A 25000-nucleotide genomic window follows, 5' to 3' on the forward strand; every position below is an offset into this window, starting at 1 on the left:
GGAGAGCGAGAGAGAGAGAGAGATGTGTGGCAGTCCTAAGAGCATGGGAACCCAGTCTATGTTCTAACAAGGCTGATTTTTTACAGTTGAGGACATCCACTCTTTGACCTACTTCATCTGTGGTGCCTTAATGGACCAGAGGCTAACGCTAGCAGTCACATGTATATTAATGGACTAATGCTAACGTCACTCTCTATATTAAGATCAGTTGCAGAGAGTTGCAGAAGTGTAATATGGGATGAGACATGAATACTGTATATAACAAATAAGGCTCTGATTGGATAGGACCCGTATACTGTATATAACAAACAGGGCTCTGATTGGATGGGACATGAATACTGTATATAACAAACAAGGCTCTGATTGGATAGGACCCGTATACTGTATATAACAAACAGGGCTCTGATTGGATGGGACATGAATACTGTATATAACAAACATGGCTCTGATTGGATGGGACATGAATACTGTATATAACAAATAAGGCTCTGATTGGATAGGACCTGTATACTGTATATAACAAACAAGGCTCTGATTGGATAGGACCTGTATACTGTATATAACAAACAAGGCTCTGATTGGATAGGACCTGTATACTGTATATAACAAACAAGGCTCTGATTGGATAGGACCTGTATACTGTATATAACAAATAAGGCTCTGATTGGATAGGACCTGTATACTGTATATAACAAACAAGGCTCTGATTGGATAGGACCTGTATACTGTATATAACAAACAAGGCTCTGATTGGATAGGACCTGTATACTGTATATAACAAACAAGGCTCTGATTGGATAGGACCTGTATACTGTATATAACAAACAAGGCTCTGATTGGATAGGACCTGTATACTGTATATAACAAACAAGGCTCTGATTGGATAGGACCTGTATACTGTATATAACAAACAAGGCGATCCTCGTTAGATAAAAACCCTGGTGTGTGTTTGTTATGTAGGGGTGTCCTTGAGTATGTAGGTTCATATAGAGAGGGAGAGAGGAAAGGGGGAGGCGGGGGGAGAGAGAGAGAGAGGGGTAGATAGAGACAGACAGAGGGAGAGAGGGAGATGGAGAGAGAGGTACAGGGATAGAGAGAGAGGGAGAGAGAGATAGATAGAGAGAGGGGGAGGTAGATAGAGACAGACAGAGGGAGAGAGGGAGATGGAGAGAGCGGTACAGGAATAGAGAGAGAGTGAGAGGGGGGTTAGATAGAGACAGACAGGGGGAGAGAGAGAGATAGAGGGAGAGAGCGAGAGAGAGAGGAGAGAGAGAGACAGAAAGGGGGTAGATAGAGACAGACAGAGGGAGAGAGGGAGAGAGAGAGGAGAGAGAGAGAGAGAGAGACAGAGAGAGAAAGGGGGTAGATAGAGACAGACAGAGGGAGAAAGAGAGACAGGGAGAGATCACAGCCAAATCACTGCCAGGGCCACAGTACATGGCCTACAGCAGAGCCTGGACCTGCTAGAGCAGTACTACCAGACCTGGGCCCTGGCAGTAAACCCTCACAGTACATGGTCTACAGCAGAGCCTGGACCTGATAGAGCAGTACTACCAGACCTGGGCCCTGGCAGTAAACCCCCACAGCACATGGCCTACAGCAGGGCCTGGACCTCCTAGAGCAGTACTACCAGACCGGGGCCCTGGCAGTAAACCCCCACAGTACATGGTCTACAGCAGAGCCTGGACCTGCTAGAGCAGTACTACCAGACCTGGGCCCTGGCAGTAAACCCCCACAGCACATGGCCTACAGCAGAGCCTGGACCTGCTAGAGCAGTACTACCAGACCTGGGCCCTGGCAGTAAACCCTCACAGCACATGGCCTACAGCAGAGCCTGGACCTGATAGAGCAGTACTACCAGACCTGGGCCCTGGCAGTAAACCCCCACAGTACATGGTCTACAGCAGAGCCTGGACCTGCTAGAGCAGTACTACCAGACCTGGGCCCTGGCAGTAAACCCCTACAGCACATGGTCTACAGCAGAGCCTGGACCTGCTAGAGCAGTACTACCAGACCGGGGCCCTGGCAGTAAACCCCAAAAAGACTAAAATTGTGATTTTCCAGAGAAGATCCAGATCTCAGGGAATTAGACCAAAGTTTTAAATTGGTACAAAATATATAGAGTACTGCAGACACTACAATTAGTGAGGTTTAAAAAACAAGCTCAACTGGACACCTTAATGAGGCAGTGAATGAACTGAGAGAGAAAGCACGCAGGGCATTCTACGCCATTAAAAAGCCCATTCAAATTGATATACCTATTAAAATGTGGCTTAAACTAATTGAATGTGTCATTGAACCAATTGCACTTTATGGCAGCGAGGTGTGGGGTCCACTTGCAAAACAAGATTTCACCCAATGGGACAAACACCCCATTGAAACCCTGCATGCAGAGTTCTGTAAGATTCTCCTACATGTCCAGAGGAAAACTACAAACAATGCATGCAGGGCAGAATTAGGCCATATCCACTAATAATAAAAACTCAAAAAAAGAGCAATTAAGTTTTGGAAACATCTAAAATACAGTGACCCCCTCTCATATCATTACCAAGACCTGCAATGCCAAGAGCTGAGCAAAGAAAAGAGTCCCCTCATCCAGCTGGTCCTGGGGCTGAGTTCACAAACCTGTTCTACTAACACACTGAAGCCTCAGCCCCCTCATCCAGCTGGTCCTGGGGCTGAGTTCTACAGACCTGTTCTACTAACACACTGAAGCCTCAGCCCCCTCATCCAGCTGGTCCAGGGGCTGAGTTCACAAACCTGTTCTACTAACACACTGAAGCCTCAGCCCCCTCATCCAGCTGGTCCTGGGGCTGAGTTCACAAACCTGTTCTACTAACACACTGAAGCCTCAGTCCCCTCATCCAGCTGGTCCTGGGGCTGAGTTCACAAACCTGTTCTACTAACACACTGAAGCCTCAGTCCCCTCATCCAGCTGGTCCTGGGGCTGAGTTCACAAACCTGTTCTACTAACACACTGAAGCCTCAGTCCCCTCATCCAGCTGGTCCTGGGGCTGAGTTCACAATCCTGTTCTACTAACACACTGAAGCCTCAGTCCCCTCATCCAGCTGGTCCTGGGGCTGAGTTCACAAACCTGTTCTACTAACACACTGAAGCCTCAGTCCCCTCATCCAGCTGGTCCTGGTCCTGAGTTCACTAACCTGTTCTACTAACACACTGAAGCCTCAGTCCCCTCATCCAGCTGGTCCTGGTCCTGAGTTCACTAACCTGTTCTACTAACACACTGAAGCCTCAGTCCCCTCATCCAGCTGGTCCTGGGGCTGAGTTCACAATCCTGTTCTACTAACACACTGAAGCCTCAGTCCCCTCATCCAGCTGGTCCTGGGGCTGAGTTCACAAACCTGTTCTACTAACACACTGAAGCCTCAGTCCCCTCATCCAGCTGGTCCTGGGGCTGAGTTCACAAACCTGTTCTACTAACACACTGAAGCCTCAGTCCCCTCATCCAGCTGGTCCTGGTCCTGAGTTCACTAACCTGTTCTACTAACACACTGAAGCCTCAGTCCCCTCATCCAGCTGGTCCTGGTCCTGAGTTCACTAACCTGTTCTACTAACACACTGAAGCCTCAGTCCCCTCATCCAGCTGGTCCTGGGGCTGAGTTCACAATCCTGTTCTACTAACACACTGAAGCCTCAGTCCCCTCATCCAGCTGGTCCTGGGGCTGAGTTCACAATCCTGTTCTACTAACACACTGAAGCCTCAGTCCCCTCATCCAGCTGGTCCTGGGGCTGAGTTCACAAACCTGTTCTACTAACACACTGAAGCCTCAGTCCCCTCATCCAGCTGGTCCTGGGGCTGAGTTCACTAACCTGTTCTACTAACACACTGAAGCCTCAGTCCCCTCATCCAGCTGGTCCTGGTCCTGAGTTCACTAACCTGTTCTACTAACACACTGAAGCCTCAGTCCCCTCATCCAGCTGGTCCTGGGGCTGAGTTCACAATCCTGTTCTACTAACACACTGAAGCCTCAGTCCCCTCATCCAGCTGGTCCTGGGGCTGAGTTCACAAACCTGTTCTACTAACACACTGAAGCCTCAGTCCCCTCATCCAGCTGGTCCTGGGGCTGAGTTCACAAACCTGTTCTACTAACACACTGAAGCCTCAGTCCCCTCATCCAGCTGGTCCTGGTCCTGAGTTCACTAACCTGTTCTACTAACACACTGAAGCCTCAGTCCCCTCATCCAGCTGGTCCTGGTCCTGAGTTCACTAACCTGTTCTACTAACACACTGAAGCCTCAGTCCCCTCATCCAGCTGGTCCTGGGGCTGAGTTCACAATCCTGTTCTACTAACACACTGAAGCCTCAGTCCCCTCATCCAGCTGGTCCTGGGGCTGAGTTCACAAACCTGTTCTACTAACACACTGAAGCCTCAGTCCCCTCATCCAGCTGGTCCTGGGGCTGAGTTCACAAACCTGTTCTACTAACACACTGAAGCCTCAGTCCCCTCATCCAGCTGGTCCTGGTCCTGAGTTCACTAACCTGTTCTACTAACACACTGAAGCCTCAGTCCCCTCATCCAGCTGGTCCTGGGGCTGAGTTCACAATCCTGTTCTACTAACACACTGAAGCCTCAGTCCCCTCATCCAGCTGGTCCTGGGGCTGAGTTCACAAACCTGTTCTACTAACACACTGAAGCCTCAGTCCCCTCATCCAGCTGGTCCTGGGGCTGAGTTCACAAACCTGTTCTACTAACACACTGAAGCCTCAGTCCCCTCATCCAGCTGGTCCTGGTCCTGAGTTCACTAACCTGTTCTACTAACACACTGAAGCCTCAGTCCCCTCATCCAGCTGGTCCTGGTCCTGAGTTCACTAACCTGTTCTACTAACACACTGAAGCCTCAGTCCCCTCATCCAGCTGGTCCTGGGGCTGAGTTCACAATCCTGTTCTACTAACACACTGAAGCCTCAGTCCCCTCATCCAGCTGGTCCTGGTCCTGAGTTCACAAACCTGTTCTACTAACACACTGAAGCCTCAGGACCAGAACATCCAATCAATCAGGATAAACCAAATGACAACACAGTCAAACTAAAACTACATGACTTATTGGGAAACACAAGAACAAACACAAAGCCAAATGCAGTGCTATCTGGCCCTAAATCGACAGTACACTGTGGCTAAATATTTGACCATGGTTACTGATCAAAACCTTAGAAAAACCTTGACAAAGTACAGGCTCAGTGAGCACAGCCTTGCCATTGAGAAGGGTAGACACAGGAAAAGCTGGCTCCCTGTAGAGGAAAGGCTGTGAATCCACTGCACAACAGCAGAACCTGAGACGGAGCTGCATTTCCTGACAAAATGTCAAAAATATAGAAAAAGAGGGAGAGAGAGAGAGACGGGGAGAGAGATAAAGAGGGAGAGAGAGAGTCGTGGAGAGAGAAAGAAAGAGAGAGAGAGAGATGCGGAGAGAGAAAGAAAGAGAGAGAGAGAGACAGGGAGAGAGATAAAGAGGGAGAGAGAGAGTCGTGGAGAGAGAAAGAAAGAGAGAGAGAGAGAGAGAGACGTGGAGAGAGAAAGAAAGAGAGAGAGAGAGAGACGTGGAGAGAGAAAGAAAGAGAGCGAGAGACGTGGAGAGAGAAAGAAAGAAAGAGAGAGAGAGACGGAGAGAGAGATAAAGAGGGAGAGAGAGAGTCGTGGAGAGAGAAAGAAAGAGAGAGAGAGAGAGATGCGGAGAGAGAAAGAAAGAGAGAGAGAGAGACAGGGAGAGAGATAAAGAGGGAGAGAGAGAGTCGTGGAGAGAGAAAGAAAGAGAGAGAGAGAGAGACGTGGAGAGAGAAAGAAAGAGAGAGAGAGAGACGTGGAGAGAGAAAGAAAGAAAGAGAGAGAGAGACGTGGAGAGAAAGAAAGAAAGAGAGAGAGAGACGTGGAGAGAGAAAGAAAGAAAGAGAGAGAGAGACGTGGAGAGAGAAAGAAAGAGCGAGAGAGAGAGACGTGGAGAGAGAAAGAGAGACGTGGAGAGAGAAAGAGAGAAAGAGAGAGAGAGACGTGGAGAGAGAAAGAGAGAAAGAGAGAGAGAGACGGAGAGAGTCTTTGAACAGCAGTTCTCCTCTCTTCAGTCTCATGCTATAAGTACTGGACTATAAGTACTGGAAAGCCTTATAGTGAGCAGAGTTATAATGGTTATAATGTCTGTTTAATCTACCTGGGGAAGCACAGCAACACGCTATACCATACTATACACTATACTACACTATACCATACTATACTATACTACACTATACCATACTATATAACACTATACTACACTATACTACGCCACATTATACTAGACCACGCCACACTATACTACACCGTACAACACTGTACTGCACTATACCACACTATACTGTACCATGCTACACTATACCACAATATACTGCACTATACCACACTGTGCTGCACTATACCACACTATGCCATACTATACTACACTATACTATACTGCGCTATACCACACTATGCCATACTATACTACACTATACCATACTGCGCTATACCACACTGTGCTATACTATGCTACACCATATTACACAGAATATACCATACTATACTACACTATACTATACCACGCTACACCATACTGTGATATACTACACTATACTACACCACACGATGATATACTACACTACACTGCACTACACCACACCATATCACACTATACTACACTGTGCTATACTATACCACACTATACTATACTATACTACACTATACCATATCGCACTATACCACACCATACTATACCACACTACCATACTATACTACACTATACCATATCACACTATACCACACCATATCACACTATACTACACTGTGCTATACTATACCACACTATACTAACCTATATCATACCATACTACACTATACAGCACTATACTATGATATACTACACTACACTGCACTATACCACACTATACTAACCTATATCATACCATACTACACTATACAGCACTATACTACACTATACCGCACTATACTACACTATATTATGCTATACCATACCATACTGCACTATACTAAGCTGTACCATACTACACTATACAGCACTATACTACACTATATTATGCTATACCATACCATACTGCACTATACTAAGCTGTACCATACTACACTATACAGCACTATACTACACTATACAGTGCTATACCATACCATACTGCACTATACTAAGCTGTACCATGCTACACTATACAGCACTATACTACACTATATTATGCTATACCATACCATACTGCACTATACTAAGCTGTACCATGCTACACTAAACAGCACAATACTACACTATACCGTGCTATACTATACCACACTGTACCATACTATACTACACTATACCATACCACACTATACCACACCATAATATACTATACCATAGTGTGGTATATACCAATATTCTACACTGCACTATACTACACCATACCACACCGCACTATGCTATACTACACCATACTATACAACACTATACTGCACTATACCATACCCCTGCGCCACTATATATATATTTCTATACTACTACGCTATACTATACTATACTACGTTACTATACTATACTATACTGATGTACTATACTGTGCTATACTATCCTATGATATACTATACTACACTATACTGCCCTGGATTAGCACTGTGGCACACTATACTATACCCCACTATACCATACTATACTATACTTTCCTACACTATCCTATACCATCCTATACTATGCTATACTGTACCATACTATACTATCCTGTGTTATACTATACTACTATGCTATACTATACTACTATGCTATACTATACTACTATGCTATACTATACTATGCTATACTGTGTTATACGATACTACTATGCTATACTTTACTATACTATCATATACTATACTGTACTATACTACCATACTATGCTGTACTATACTACTATACTTTGTTATACTATACTATACTGGCCTGGGGTGGCACTGCAACATACTATACTGTCATATACTATACTATAATGCACTGTACTGTGCTGTACTATACCATACTATGCTATACTATGCTATACTATACTATGCTATACTATGCTATGGTATACTATACTGTGCTATACTATGCTATACCATGCTATAATATGCTATACTATACTATGCTATGCTATACTGTGCTATACTATACGATACCATACTATACTATACTGTATTATACTATGCTATACTATGCTATACTATACTATACTGTGCTATACTATGCTATACTATGCTATACCATACTATACTATGCTATACTGTACAATGCTATACTATACTGTGCTATACTATGCTATACTATAGTATATTATACTGTATTATACTATACCATGCTATGTTATGCTATACTATACTATACTGTATTATACTATACTATGCTATGCTATGCTATACTATACTATACTATGCTATACTATACTATTCTATGTTATACTATGCTATGCTACACTATGTTATACTGTACTATTCTATGCTATACTATACTATTCTATGTTATACTATGCTATGCTACACTATGTTATACTGTACTATTCTATGCTATACTATACTGACCTGGGGTGGCACTGCAACACACTATACTACTATTTATTGTTATCTTTATTCTTTATTTATTCATGAATCAGAGAGAGAGTCATGACTCACTGAATCACTGGAACATGAGGGCAGTTTATTCATGAATCAGAGAGAGAGTCATGACTCACTGAATCACTGGAACATGAGGGCAGTTTATTCATGAATCAGAGAGAGAGAGTCATGACTCACTGAATCACTGGAACATGAGGGCAGTCTATTCATGAATCAGAGAGAGAGTCATGACTCACTGAATCACTGGAACATGAGGGCAGTTTATTCATGAATCAGAGAGAGAGTCATGACTCACTGAATCACTGGAACATGAGGGCAGTTTATTCATGAATCAGAGAGAGAGTCATGACTCACTGAATCACTGGAACATGAGGGCAGTTTATTCATGAATCAGAGAGAGAGTCATGACTCACTGAATGACTGGCAGTTTACTTCACTACTCTGATTCTATCCCAGTTTAATCAAATCTCGGAATAATCTCTCTGTGTCTCTCTTTGTGTCTCTCTCTGTGTCTCTCTTTGTGTCTCTCTCTGTGTCTCTCTCTGTGTCACTCTGTGTCTCTCTCTGTGTCTCTCTCTGTGTCTCTCTCTATCTCTCTCTGTGTCTCTCTATCTCTCTCTCTCTCTCTCTCTCTCTCTCTCTCTCTGTCTCTGTGTCTCTCTGTCTGTCTCTCTCTCTCTCTCTCTCTCTCTCTCTCTCTCTCTCTGTGTCTCTCTCTCTCTCTGTCTCTCTCTCTCTCGCCTCCAGAGGATCAGCTCCCCTCGGGGTTCCCCACCATAGACATGGGTCCCCAGCTGAAGGTGGTGGAACGCTCTAGAACGGCCACCATGCTGTGTGCTGCTAGCGGCAACCCCGACCCAGAAATCACCTGGTTTAAAGACTTCCTCCCTGTCAACACCACCAATAACAACGGGCGAATCAAACAGCTCCGTTCAGGTATGGAGTGATCAGCGGGAAAATACGAGTGTCAAAGAAATGTTACCCCTCTCTTTCTCTTTCTAGTCCTCTGCTCCCCCTCTCTTTCTCTTTCTAGTCCTCCTCTCCCCCTCTCTTTCTCTTTCTAATCCTCCTCTCCCCCTCTCTTTCTCTTTCTAGTCCTCCATTCCCCCTCTCTTTCTCTTTCTACTTCTCCTCTCCCCCTCTCTTTCTCTTTCTAATCCTCCTCTCCCCCTCTCTTTCTCTTTCTAGTCCTCCTCTCCCCCTCTCTTTCTCTTTCTAATCCTCCTCTCCCCCTCTCTTTCTCTTTCTAGTCCTCCATTCCCCCTCTCTTTCTCTTTCTAGTCCTCCTCTCCCCCTCTCTTTCTCTTTCTAATCCTCCTCTCCCCCTCTCTTTCTCTTTCTAATCCTCCTCTCCCCCTCTCTTTCTCTTTCTAATCCTCCTCTCCCCCTCTCTTTCTCTTTCTAATCCTCCTCTCCCCCTCTCTTTCTCTTTCTAGTCCTCCTCTCCCCCTCTCTTTCTCTTTCTAATCCTCCTCTCCCCCTCTCTTTCTCTTTCTAATCCTCCTCTCCCCCTCTCTTTCTCTTTCTAGTTCTCCTCTCCCCCTCTCTTTCTCTTTCTAGTCCTCTCCCCCTCTCTTTCTCTTTCTAGTCCTCTCCCCCTCTCTTTCTCTTTCTAGTCCTCCATTCCCCCTCTCTTTCTCTTTCTAGTCCTCCTCTCCCCCTCTCTTTCTCTTTCTAGTCCTCCATTCCCCCTCTCTTTCTCTTTCTAATCCTCCTCTCCCCCTCTCTTTCTAATCCTCCTCTCCCCCTCTCTTTCTCTTTCTAGTCCTCCATTCCCCCTCTCTTTCTCTTTCTAGTCCTCCTCTCCCCCTCTCTTTCTCTTTCTAATCCTCCATTCCCCCTCTCTTTCTCTTTCTAGTCCTCCTCTCCCCCTCTCTTTCTCTTTCTAGTCCTCCATTCCCCCTCTCTTTCTCTTTCTAGTCCTCCTCTCCCCCTCTCTTTCTCTTTCTAGTCCTCCTCTCCCCCTCTCTTTCTCTTTCTAATCCTCCATTCCCCCTCTCTTTCTCTTTCTAATCCTCCTCTCCCCCTCTCTTTCTCTTTCTAGTCCTCTCCCCCTCTCTTTCTCTTTCTAGTCCTCCATTCCCCCTCTCTTTCTCTTTCTAATCCTCCTCTCCCCCTCTCTTTCTCTTTCTAGTCCTCCATTCCCCCTCTCTTTCTCTTTCTAGTCCTCCTCTCCCCCTCTCTTTCTCTTTCTAGTCCTCCTCTCCCCCTCTCTTTCTCTTTCTAGTCCTCCTCTCCCCCTCTCTTTCTCTTTCTAGTCCTCCTCTCCCCCTCTCTTTCTCTTTCTAGTCCTTCTCTCCCCCTCTCTTTCTCTTTCTAGTCCTCCTCTCCCCCTCTCTTTCTCTTTCTAGTCCTCCTCTCCCCCTCTCTTTCTCTTTCTAGTCCTCCTCTCCCCCTCTCTTTCTCTTTCTAGTTCTCCTCTCCCCCTCTCTTTCTCTTTCTAGTTCTCCTCTCCCCCTCTCTTTCTAGTCCTCCTCTCCCCCTCTCTTTCTCTTTCTAGTCCTCCATTCCCCCTCTCTTTCTCTTTCTAGTCCTCCTCTCCCCCTCTCTTTCTCTTTCTAATCCTCCTCTCCCCCTCTCTTTCTCTTTCTAGTCCTCCTCTCCCCCTCTCTTTCTCTTTCTAATCCTCCTCTCCCCCTCTCTTTCTCTTTCTAGTCCTCCATTCCCCCTCTCTTTCTCTTTCTAGTCCTCCTCTCCCCCTCTCTTTCTCTTTCTAATCCTCCTCTCCCCCTCTCTTTCTCTTTCTAATCCTCCTCTCCCCCTCTCTTTCTCTTTCTAGTCCTCTCCCCCTCTCTTTCTCTTTCTAGTCCTCTCCCCCTCTCTTTCTCTTTCTAGTCCTCCATTCCCCCTCTCTTTCTCTTTCTAGTCCTCCTCTCCCCCTCTCTTTCTCTTTCTAGTCCTCCATTCCCCCTCTCTTTCTCTTTCTAGTCCTCCTCTCCCCCTCTCTTTCTCTTTCTAATCCTCCTCTCCCCCTCTCTTTCTCTTTCTAGTCCTCCATTCCCCCTCTCTTTCTCTTTCTAATCCTCTGCTCCCCCTCTCTTTCTCTTTCTAATCCTCCATTCCCCCTCTCTTTCTCTTTCTAGTCCTCCTCTCCCCCTCTCTTTCTCTTTCTAGTCCTCCTCTCCCCCTCTCTTTCTCTTTCTAGTCCTCCTCTCCCCCTCTCTTTCTCTTTCTAATCCTCCTCTCCCCCTCTCTTTCTCTTTCTAGTCCTCTCCCCCTCTCTTTCTCTTTCTAGTCCTCCATTCCCCCTCTCTTTCTCTTTCTAATCCTCCTCTCCCCCTCTCTTTCTCTTTCTAGTCCTCCATTCCCCCTCTCTTTCTCTTTCTAGTCCTCCTCTCCCCCTCTCTTTCTCTTTCTAGTCCTCCTCTCCCCCTCTCTTTCTCTTTCTAGTCCTCCTCTCCCCCTCTCTTTCTCTTTCTAGTCCTCCATTCCCCCTCTCTTTCTCTTTCTAGTCCTCCTCTCCCCCTCTCTTTCTCTTTCTAGTCCTCCTCTCCCCCTCTCTTTCTCTTTCTAGTCCTCCTCTCCCCCTCTCTTTCTCTTTCTAGTCCTCCTCTCCCCCTCTCTTTCTCTTTCTAGTCCTTCTCTCCCCCTCTCTTTCTCTTTCTAGTCCTCCTCTCCCCCTCTCTTTCTCTTTCTAGTCCTCCTCTCCCCCTCTCTTTCTCTTTCTAGTCCTCCTCTCCCCCTCTCTTTCTCTTTCTAGTTCTCCTCTCCCCCTCTCTTTCTCTTTCTAGTTCTCCTCTCCCCCTCTCTTTCTAGTCCTCCTCTCCCCCTCTCTTTCTCTTTCTAGTCCTCCGTTCCCCCTCTCTTTCTAGTCCTCCTCTCCCCCTCTCTTTCTCTTTCTAGTCCTTCTCTCCCCCTCTCTTTCTCTTTCTAGTCCTCCTCTCCCCCTCTCTTTCTCTTTCTAGTTCTCCTCTCCCCCTCTCTTTCTAGTCCTCCGTTCCCCCTCTCTTTCTCTTTCTAGTTCTCCTCTCCCCCTCTCTTTCTAGTCCTCCTCTCCCCCTCTCTTTCTCTTTCTAGTCCTCCTCTCCCCCTCTCTTTCTCTTTCTAGTTCTCCTCTCCCCCTCTCTTTCTAGTCCTCCTCTCCCCCTCTCTTTCTCTTTCTAGTCCTCCTCTCCCCCTCTCTTTCTCTTTCTAGTTCTCCTCTCCCCCTCTCTTTCTCTTTCTAGTTCTCCTCTCCCCCTCTCTTTCTAGTCCTCCTCTCCCCCTCTCTTTCTCTTTCTAGTCCTCCTCTCCCCCTCTCTTTCTCTTTCTAGTCCTCTCCCCCTCTCTTTCTCTTTCTAGTCCTTCTCTCCCCCTCTCTTTCTCTTTCTAGTTCTCCTCTCCCCCTCTCTTTCTCTTTCTAGTTCTCCTCTCCCCCTCTCTTTCTCTTTCTAGTTCTCCTCTCCCCCTCTCTTTCTAATCCTCCTCTCCCCCTCTCTTTCTCTTTCTAGTCCTCCTCTCCCCCTCTCTTTCTCTTTCTAGTCTTCTGTTCACTGCTTTTATTTTTGTTTGTTTTTCTCCTTTCCCTATTTCTCCTCTTTTGTTTGGTGTTCTGTTGTTTTTATTGAAATACCCCTCTTCTCCTCTCTCTCTCTCTCTCTCTCTCTTTCTCTCTCTATTGTTTTCTCCCTGTAAGTTGATGTCAGTTATTGTGTTGTATGGTTGTTCTATCTCCTGTCCTTTTGTTCCTGGTCCAAGGCTTTTCTCTCTCTCTAATCTCTCTGCTTTCCTCCAAACCCTGGAGGGTCTTCAGACACACTCACCATCGTGACAGACTTACCTCTTTATCTAACAACAAACTGCTTACCCCAAGGCCATGGTCTAAGCAATGATATAAGACACACTCGGAGTGACTGAGCAGCGCCCCTTTACTAAAAATACAGATAAATCTTTCCATGTACGGTATGTTTGCGTACATTGTAATGTGAAGTACCACCTCCCTCTCCAGTGTAGAACACTGCTGTGATTGGTCTGAACCACCTCCCTCTCCAGTGTAGAACACTGCTGTGATTGGTCTGAACCACCTCCCTCTCCAGTGTAGAACACTGCTGTGATTGGTCTGAACCACCTCCCTCTCCAGTGTAGAACACTGCTGTGATTGGTCTGAACCACCTCCCTCTCCAGTGTAGAACACTGCTGTGATTGGTCGGAACCACCTCCCTCTCCAGTGTAGAACACTGCTGTGATTGGTCTGAACCACCTCCCTCTCCAGTGTAGAACACTGCTGTGATTGGTCTGAACCACCTCCCTCTCCAGTGTAGAACACTGCTGTGATTGGTCTGAACCACCTCCCTCTCCAGTGTAGAACACTGCTGTGATTGGTCGGAACCACCTCCCTCTCCAGTGTAGAACACTGCTGTGATTGGTCTGAACCACCTCCCTCTCCAGTGTAGAACACTGCTGTGATTGGTCTGAACCACCTCCCTCTCCAGTATAGACCACTGCTGTGATTGGTCTGAACCACCTCCCTCTCCAGTGTAGAACACTGCTGTGATTGGTCTGAACCACCTCCCTCTCCAGTGTAGAACACTGCTGTGATTGGTCTGAACCACCCCCCTCTCCAGTGTAGAACACTGCTGTGATTGGTCTGAACCACCTCCCTCTCCAGTGTAGAACACAGCTGTGATTGGTCGGAACCATCTCCCTCTCCAGTGTAGAACACTGCTGTGATTGGATGGCTGCTGTATTTTCGCAACTCTTCTTGGATTCCTTCAACTTTGTCCAGTCTGCCGACTTTGTTGACAAAAAGACATTAAAAAAGGTATTGATTCGTGACCTCTACAAGGTCATCCGTTGAGCTGGACTTTCATTGTGAGCCTCATTGTTGCAGCCAGAACAACAACAATGTTAAAAGGCCTCTGTGCACCTAGACGATAGCAGAATGTCTACCTTCTGACAATGAAGATCCTGCTGCGTTAACCTTTACAAAACGATGCTTCCACCAATTAGAATAACCGCTGTGTTTGGTCTCAGTGTGGAATAGGCACAGTAGTGTGAGACTCCAACCTCCAGTGTTAGCTCCCTCACCCTCTAATTGGTTGGGCTCAATTCCGGTCAATTCAGAAAAGTAAACCAAATTCTAACTCCGCTTCCACATTTTCCTGATGGGAACGCAATGAAGAGAATTAGAATTGGAATTTCCCTGTACTTCTTATTAAATTTTTGCTCCCTCCCTCTCCTCTGCTTTGGGCCAGACTCTGGACCCACAATCCCTCTGGCTTCTGTTTGAACTATGACCCTTGGCTTCTCTGTCTACCTCTGGCTCAGCCCCGGCACTTCCTTATTCAGAACCCTTATATTTCTATCCCCTGTTGTGACTGGACGGGTTATATTACTCTGCTGTCAAGACATCTCACTACTATTATAGCATCGCTGTTATTCACTTTTCAATTTTTGTCTGTCTGCTAACCAGAAATGTAAATCAATTTATTAAAGTTATGCATGTTTACATTATCCGATTATTGGACATTATTCGTCCTCGTTGGATCTTGAGTTTTAGCTATCGGACAACAATTACAAGTCATAGTTGCCGTTTCATCTGATCAGCGGCTCCATACGCTCTATTTGACCAATCAGCTGGTTGTTGAAAGGTTAAGTCAAGGTTGTGTAACTGTCTCTAATGAAAAGGACTGTAATGCTGTGTCTATGCTGTTTCTTCTTCTCTCTGTGTCTCTCTTAAACAACAGAGTCCTTTGGTAAGTGCTTTAACCTCTGAAAGATATCGCTACCCCCCCTCACCTGTCTGCTGTTACCTTTGTCTCACACTGTGGTCCCTCATGGCTCCCTATTCCCTATGTAGTGCTACACACATCAGGGCCCTCTGATCAAAAGTAGTGCACTGGATAGGGAATAGGGTGTCATTTGGGATCAGAACACTGTCTGTACCCAACACTAATGCTGCTCGCTCACTGCTCACTGTACTGATTGCTGATGCGTTGTGGAGAACGACCACTGTAGTCACACACACTTAGATACACACACACACAAACACACACACACACACACACACACACACACACACACACACACACACACACACACACACACACACTCACAGTACGAACACACACCTGACCACCCTACATCTTTCTATTGGACTAAAATGCTTTCTCCTGTTGACCCCTTCACTCATTCACTCACGTATTATATCTCTCTCTCCTTCACTCATTCACTCACGTAATATAGCTCTCTCTCCTTCACTCATTCACTCACTTATTATATCTCTCTCTCTTTCACTCATTCACTCACTTAATATATCTCTCTCTCCTTCACTCATTCACTCACTTAATATATCTCTCTCTCCTTCACTCATTCACTCACTTAATATATCTCTCTCTCCTTCACTCATTCACTCACTTAATATATCTCTCTCTCCTTCACTTATTCACTCACTTAATATCTATCTCTCTCTCCTTCACTCATTCACTCACTTAATATCTCTCTCTCTCCTTCACTCATTCACTCACTTAATATATCTCTCTCTTTCACTCATTCACTCACTTAATATATCTCTCTCTCCTTCACTCATTCACTCACTTAATATATCTCTCTCTCCTTCACTCATTCACTCACTTAATATATCTCCCTCTCCTTCACTTATTCACTCACTTAATATATATCTCTCTCCTTCACTCATTCACTCACTTAATATATCTCTCTCTCCTTCACTCATTCACTCACTTAATATATCTCTCTCTCTCTTTCACTCATTCACTCACTTAATATATCTCTCTCTCCTTCACTCGTTCACTCACTAAATATATATATCTATCTCCTTCACTCACTCATTCACTCACTTAATATATCTCTCTCTCCTTCTCTCATTCACTCACTTAATATATATCTCTCTCCTTCACTCATTCACTCACTTAATATATCTCTCTCTCCTTCACTCACTCACTCACTCACTTAATATATCTCTCTCTCCTTCACTCACTCAATTAATATATCTCTCTCTCCTTCACTCATTCACTAACTTAATATATCTCTCTCTCCTTCACTCATTCACTCACTTAATATATATCTCTCTCCTTCACTCATTCACTCACTCACTTAATATATCTATCTCTCCTTCACTCATTCACTCACTTAACATATCTCTCTCTCCTTCACTCATTCACTCACTTAATATATCTCTCTCCTTCACTCATTCACTCCCCCATAACACTGTATAGTGTTTTCCTGTCTATACTCCCTAAACTGTAGATGACTGTCTAAAAAAAAACCAGTCCAGACACCAACCCAGTCCAGATACCAACCCAGTCCAGATACCAACCCAGTCCAGATACCAACCCAGTCCAGACACCAACCCAGTCCAGACACCAACCCAGTCCAGATACCAACCCAGTCCAGATACCAACCCAGTCCAGACACCAACCCAGTCCAGATACCAACCCAGTCCAGATACCAACCCAGTCCAGACACCAACCCAGTCCAGACACCAACCCAGTCCAGATACCAACCCAGTCCAGATACCAACCCAGTCCAGATACCAACCCAGTCCAGACACCAACCCAGTCCAGATACCAACCCAGTCCAGATACCAACCCAGTCCAGACACTAACCCAGTCCAGACACCAACACCAACCCAGTCCAGACACCAACCAAGCCCAGACACCAACACAGTCCAGACACCAACCCAGTCCAGACACCAACCCAGTCCAGATACCAACACCAACCCAGTCCAGACAACAACCCAGTCCAGACACCAACCCAGTCCAGACACCAACCCAGTCCAGACACCAACACAAACCCAGTCCAGACAACAACCCAGTCCAGACACCAACCCAGTCCAGACACCAACCCAGTCCAGACACCAACACCAACCCTGTCCAGACATCAACCCAGTCCAGACAACAACCCAGTCCAGACACCAACCCAGTCCAGATACCAACCCAGTCCAGTCACCAACCCAGTCCAGATACCAACCCAGTCCAGACACCAACCCAGTCCAGACATCAACCCAGTCCAGACATCATCTAAGTCCAGACATCAACCCAGTCCAGACACCAACCCAGTCCAGATACCAACCCAGTCCAGACATTAACCCAGTCCAGACCCTATGGATTCTCCCCTATGGACAACAACTACACAGAGCACTTGCAATAATCTATATTTGTAGCTCTCTCTGTCTCTGTCTCTCTCTTTCTCTCTCTCTCTCTCACTTTGTCTCTCTCTCTGTCTATCTCTGTCTGTCTCTCTCTGTCTCTCCATCTCTCTCTCTCTTTTATTGACCTGATAATTGTGAGTATCTAATGTGATTCTTCTCCTCTCAAAGCCAACCACTTCCCTCTCTTCCTCTCCTTCTGTCTTCCTCCCCTCCCCACCTACTAACATTTCTTCTTCTTCTCTAATCTGATTTGCATTCATTGACCAATCAGGTGGCACGCCTATAAGAGGTAAGAGACGATTGTCTGGGAGGACCGCCACAGAACCAGGCTGTTTCCCAAATGGCACTAGTATTCCCTATAATAGTGCACTACTTTTTGACCAGAATCCTATGAGCCGTGTATGGGAAAATATAGTGCACAGTGTAGAGAATCAGGTGCCATTTGAGTCACATTCAGAGATAACAGACCTCGTCCCTCTTTTCCATTTCCACCATCGTTGTTCCGGTCATTTAACTATGAAACTCAAAGTACCCATCAATCGCTTTCTTGTCATTGTGTGACATGTTCTATGACCCTAAACTCCTTCCTGGTCTCCCCTACTCCCTTCATCCTAATTAACCTGATATGTAACCTAAACCCCTTCCTGGTCTCCCCTACTCCCTTCATCCTAATTAACCAGTTATATTACCTAAACCCCTTCCTGGTCTCCCCTACTCCCTTCATCCTAATTAGCCTGATATATAACCTAAACCCCTTCCTGGTCTCCCCTACTCCCTTCATCCTAATTAACCTGTTATATAACCTAAACCCCTTCCTGGTCTCTCCTACTCCCTTCATCCTAATTAACCTGTTATATAACCTAAACCCCTTCCTGGTCTCCCCTACTCCCTTCATCCTAATTAACCTGATATATAACCTAAACCCCTTCCTGGTCTCCCCTACTCCCTTCATCCTAATTAACCTGATATATAACCTAAACCCCTTCCTGGTCTCCCCTACTCCCTTCATCCTAATTAACCTGATATATAACCTAAACCCCTTCCTGGTCTCCCCTACTCCCTTCATCCTTTAATTAACCTGATATATAACCTAAACCCCTTCCTGGTCTCCCCTACTCCCTTCATCCTAATTAACCAGTTATATAACCTAAACCCCTTCCTGGTCTCCCCTACTCCCTTCATCCTAATTAACCTGATATATAACCTAAACCCCTTCCTGGTCTCCCCTACTCCCTTCATCCTAATTAACCTGATATATAACCAAAACCCCTTCCTGGTCTCCCCTACTCCCTTCATCCTAATTAACCTGTTATATAACCTAAACCCCTTCCTACTACCTTCATCCTAATTAACCTGATATATAACCTAAACCCCTTCCTGGTCTCCCCTACTCCCTTCATCCTAATTAACCTGATATATAACCTAAACCCCTTCCTGGTCTCCCCTACTCCCTTCATCCTATCAGCCTGCTCCGCTGTCTGCTTTGGTTTCCATAGTATTGCGTTGCTGTCATTTCCTGGTTGTGTCATGCCGTGGTTCTAAGTTGTGATGATGTCATAATGTATCAGATTCTAAGAAGACAAGTCTCTTCTGTTTCACTTCCTTGTCCTTTTGATTTATTTTTTCTTCATTCACTTTTTTTTTGGGGGGGGGGGGGTGGGGGGGTCTTGACGGAGTCTTGAACTCTTGACCTCACCACAATCCTTCTGTCGCCTTTGTCTATTTTCGTCCAATCAAACGACTCAGGCAACGTTCCAAAGGGCAAACTATTCCCAGTTTTGACCAGAGCCCCAATGGGACTATATAGGGAATAGGGGGCCATATGGGACTATATAGGGAATAGGGGCCATATGGGACTATGTAGGGAATAGAGGGCCATATTGAACTATATATAGGGAATAGAGGGCCATATGGGACTATGTAGGGAATAGAGGGCCATATGGGACTATGTAGGGAATAGAGGGCCATATGGGACTATGTAGGGAATAGGGGGCCATATGGGACTATGTAGGGAATAGGGGCCATATTGAACTATATGTAGGGAATAGGGGCCATATTGAACTATATATAGGGAATAGGGGGCCATATTGGACTATATATAGGGAATAGGGGCCACATTGGACTATATATAGGGAATAGGGGCCATATTGAACTATATATAGGGAATAGGGGCCATATGGGACTATGTAGGGAATAGGGGCCATATGGGACTATGTAGGGAATAGAGGGCCACATTGGACTATATATAGGGAATAGGGGCCATATTGAACTATATATAGGGAATAGGGGCCATATGGGACTATATAGGGAATAGGGGCCATATGGGACTATGTAGGGAATAGGGGCCATATTGAACTATATATAGGGAATAGGGGCCATATGGGACTATGTAGGGAATAGGGGCCATATGGGACTATGTAGGGAATAGGGGCCATATGGGACTATGTAGGGAATAGGGGCCATATGGGACTATGTAGGGAATAGGGGCCATATGGGACTATGTAGGGAATAGGGGCCATATGGGACTATATATAGGGAATAGAGGGCCATATGGGACTATGTAGGGAATAGGGGCCATATGGGACTATGTAGGGAATAGGGGCCATATGGGACTATATATAGGGAATAGAGGGCCATATGGGACTATGTAGGGAATAGGGGCCATATGGGACTATGTAGGGAATAGGGGCAATATGGGACTATGTAGGGAATAGGGGCCATATGGGACTATGTAGGGAATAGGGGCCATATGGGACTATGTAGGGAATAGGGGCCATATGGGACTATATAGGGAATAGGGGCCATATGGGACTATGTAGGGAATAGGGGCCATATGGGACTATGTAGGGAATAGGGGCCATATGGGACTATGTAGGGAATAGGGGCCATATGGGACTATGTAGGGAATAGGGGCCATATGGGACTATGTAGGGAATAGGGGGCCACATTGGACTATATATAGGGAATAGGGGCCATATGGGACTATGTAGGGAATAGAGGGCCATATTGGAACACGCATTCAGTCTTATTTTACTCCCAACTGTTCTGCTCAGCACTTAAAATCAAGATGGTGACATTTCACACACACACACACACAAACACACACACACACACACACACACACACACACTCCTGTATTTGGACTTCTTCTTTCTCTTTCTTTAACCCCCACTGATATTGAAAAGCCCCCAAACAACCACTTTTTTGACAAAGTTTTTCCGGGTGCATTTTGCCTCATTTTACTGTTGATTGTCTTTTTGACACTTTGTCTTTTTCCAGGGAGAAAGAAAACGGCTCTAATCCGTCCGTCTTCAGGGCGGGGCCTAACCGTTGGTGTTTTGGTCCTGTGACCTCATTGGAGGATGGTTGATGTCTTAACCTTTTTTTTTTTATTGGCTGGGGGAGGTTACTGTGACATCACACTCCTGATCCCATTGGTGGATTCTGTTGGGTGGGCGGGGGGGGGGGGGGGTCTCGTATGTTTCAGTCACATTTGACCTTTGATTTCCCTAATAAAACTGCCTTTCAATTTTTAGCAAAAGAGATTTCAAAATGTTGTTCTCTAAGTGGAATTGCATATTTCTTTGCTTATTTTGTAGCTGCTTGCATGTCAAACCTTTTTCAGACATTTCTTTCAGGTTTTTTTTCGTATTATTTTCAAGAGGATGAATACAATTTTTTTTAATTTTTTTTTAGGAAGATCAACTCCCCATAAAGATAACAAAATGTTTTGTGTCCCCTTATACGATCCAGCTTATTTTGGCTGTGTTTTAATTAAGCCCAAGTCATCTTCCCATGAGGTATATAGAACACAACTCTATAATATCCTACTTTTTTATGAATTGTCTTTCTCGCCTCTCTCTCCCTCTCCCTCTCCTTCTCCCTCTCTCTCACCCCCTCTCTCTCTCACCCCCTCTCTCAATCTCTCCCTGTATCTCCCCCTCTATCTCTCCCTCTATCTCTCCCTCTATCGCTCCCTCTCTATCTCTCCCTCTCTATCTGCCCCTCTCTCTTTATCTCTCCCCCTCTCTCTATATATCTCTCCCTCTCTCTATATATATATATATATATCTCTCCCCCTCTCTCTCTCTTCCTCTCTCCCACTCTCTCTCTCTCTCCCTCTATCTTTCCCTCTTTATCTCCCCCCTCTATCTCCCTCTCTCTCTCACTCCTTCTCTATCTGCCCCTCGCTCTATCCCTCTCTCTCCCTCTCTATCTTCCCTTCTCTATCTGCCCCTCGCTCTATCCCTCTCTCTCCCTCTCTATCTGCCCCCTCTCTATCTTCCTCTCTCTCTCTCTCTCTCTCTCTCTCTCTGTCTCTCTCTCTCTTTCTGTCCCTCCCTCTCTCTCTGTCTCTCTCTCTCTCTCTCTCTCTCTCTCTCTCTGTCTCTCTCTCCCCCCCCCCCTCTCCTCTCCTTCCTCCAGGTGCCCTCCAGATAGAGTTGAGTGAGGAACAGGACCAGGGGAAATATGAATGTGTTGCCACCAACAGCGACGGAACCCGCTACTCCACCCCTGCTAACCTATATGTCAGAGGTACAGGATAAACACCCAATCTGGCAACTCATCTAGATACAGAGATATCCACCCCCTGCTAACCTATATGTCAGAGGTACAGGATAAACACCCAATCTGGCAACTCATCTAGATACAGAGATATCCACCCCTGCTAACCTATATGTCAGAGGTACAGGATAAACACCCAATCTGGCAACTCATCTAGATACAGAGATATCCACCCCCCGCTAACCTATACGTCAGAGGTACAGGATAATCACCCAATCTGGCAACTCATCTAGATACAGAGATATCAACCCCCGCTAACCTATATGTCAGAGGTACAGGATAAACACCCAATCTGGCAACTCATCTAGATACAGAGATATCCACCCCCTGCTAACCTATATGTCAGAGGTACAGGATAAACACCCAATCTGGCAACTCATCTAGATACAGAGATATCCACCCCCCGCTAACCTATACGTCAGAGGTACAGGATAATCACCCAATCTGGCAACTCATCTAGATACAGAGATATCCACCCCCTGTTAACCTATACATCAGAGGTACAGGATAAACACCCAATCTGGCAACTCATCTAGATACAGAGATATCCACCCCTGCTAACCTATATGTCAGAGGTACAGGATAAACACCCAATCTGGCAACTCATCTAGATACAGAGATATCCACCCCTGCTAACCTATATGTCAGAGGTACAGGATAAACACCCAATCTGGCAACTCATCTAGATACAGAGATATCCACCCCCGCTAACCTATATGTCAGAGGTACAGGATAAACACCCAATCTGGCAACTCATCTAGATACAGAGATATCCACCCCTGCTAACCTATATGTCAGAGGTACAGGATAAACACCCAATCTGGCAACTCATCTAGATACAGAGATATCCACCCCTGCTAACCTATATGTCAGAGGTACAGGATAAACACCCAATCTGGCAACTCATCTAGATACAGAGATATCCACCCCTGCTAACCTATATGTCAGAGGTACAGGATAAACACCCAATCTGGCAACTCATCTAGATACAGAGATATCCACCCCCCGCTAACCTATACGTCAGAGGTACAGGATAATCACCCAATCTGGCAACTCATCTAGATACAGAGATATCCACCCCCTGCTAACCTATACGTCAGAGGTACAGGATAAACACCCAATCTGGCAACTCATCTAGATACAGAGATATCCACCCCCCGCTAACCTATACGTCAGAGGTACAGGATAATCACCCAATCTGGCAACTCATCTAGATACAGAGATATCAACCCCCGCTAACCTATACATCAGAGGTACAGGATAAACACCCAATCTGGCAACTCATCTAGATACAGAGATATCCACCCCCCGCTAACCTATACGTCAGAGGTACAGGATAAACACCCAATCTGGCAACTCATCTAGATACAGAGATATCCAACCCCCCGCTAACCTATACGTCAGAGGTACAGGATAAACACCCAATCTGGCAACTCATCTAGATACAGAGATATCCACCCCCCGCTAACCTATACGTCAGAGGTACAGGATAAACACCCAATCTGGCAACTCATCTAGATACAGAGATATCCACCCCTGCTAACCTATATGTCAGAGGTACAGGATAAACACCCAATCTGGCAACTCATCTAGATACAGAGATATCCACCCCTGCTAACCTATATGTCAGAGGTACAGGATAAACACCCAATCTGGCAACTCATCTAGATACAGAGATATCCACCCCCGCTAACCTATATGTCAGAGGTACAGGATAAACACCCAATCTGGCAACTCATCTAGATACAGAGATATCCACCCCTGCTAACCTATATGTCAGAGGTACAGGATAAACACCCAATCTGGCAACTCATCTAGATACAGAGATATCCACCCCTGCTAACCTATATGTCAGAGGTACAGGATAAACACCCAATCTGGCAACTCATCTAGATACAGAGATATCCACCCCTGCTAACCTATATGTCAGAGGTACAGGATAAACACCCAATCTGGCAACTCATCTAGATACAGAGATATCCACCCCCCGCTAACCTATACGTCAGAGGTACAGGATAAACACCCAATCTGGCAACTCATCTAGATACAGAGATATCCACCCCTGCTAACCTATATGTCAGAGGTACAGGATAAACACCCAATCTGGCAACTCATCTAGATACAGAGATATCCACCCCCCGCTAACCTATACGTCAGAGGTACAGGATAATCACCCAATCTGGCAACTCATCTAGATGCAGAGATATCCACCCCCTGCTAACCTATACGTCAGAGGTACAGGATAAACACCCAATCTGGCAACTCATCTAGATACAGAGATATCCACCCCCCGCTAACCTATACGTCAGAGGTACAGGATAATCACCCAATCTGGCAACTCATCTAGATACAGAGATATCAACCCCCTCTAACCTATACATCAGAGGTACAGGATAAACACCCAATCTGGCAACTCATCTAGATACAGAGATATCCACCCCCCGCTAACCTATACGTCAGAGGTACAGGATAAACACCCAATCTGGCAACTCATCTAGATACAGAGATATCCACCCCCCGCTAACCTATACGTCAGAGGTACAGGATAAACACCCAATCTGGCAACTCATCTAGATACAGAGATATCCACCCCCCGCTAACCTATACGTCAGAGGTACAGGATAAACACCCAATCTGGCAACTCATCTAGATACAGAGACATCCACCCCCCGCTAACCTATACGTCAGAGGTACAGGATAAACACCCAATCTGGCAACTCATCTAGATACAGAGACATCCACCCCCCGCTAACCTATACATCAGAGGTACAGGATAAA

The 25000-nt window shown here is 45.8% G+C and overlaps 1 protein-coding gene across 1 annotated transcript in view; it reads left to right on the forward strand.

Annotated features, from left to right (window-relative positions):
- The window catches only part of LOC139374613 (receptor-type tyrosine-protein phosphatase delta-like), a 234148-nt gene that overhangs the window by 85174 nt on the left and 123974 nt on the right, over positions 1–25000 (forward strand). Inside the window, exons 5-8 of the mRNA XM_071115641.1 lie at positions 9316–9504; positions 15234–15242; positions 17928–17945; positions 22082–22192. Of these exons, the coding sequence (XP_070971742.1) occupies positions 9316–9504; positions 15234–15242; positions 17928–17945; positions 22082–22192 (327 nt within the window). The remainder of the gene's footprint in view (positions 1–9315; positions 9505–15233; positions 15243–17927; positions 17946–22081; positions 22193–25000) is intronic.

This window comes from Oncorhynchus clarkii, chromosome 19 (genome assembly GCF_045791955.1).
Source record: "Oncorhynchus clarkii lewisi isolate Uvic-CL-2024 chromosome 19, UVic_Ocla_1.0, whole genome shotgun sequence".
Classification (NCBI taxonomy): Eukaryota; Metazoa; Chordata; class Actinopteri; order Salmoniformes; family Salmonidae; genus Oncorhynchus; species Oncorhynchus clarkii.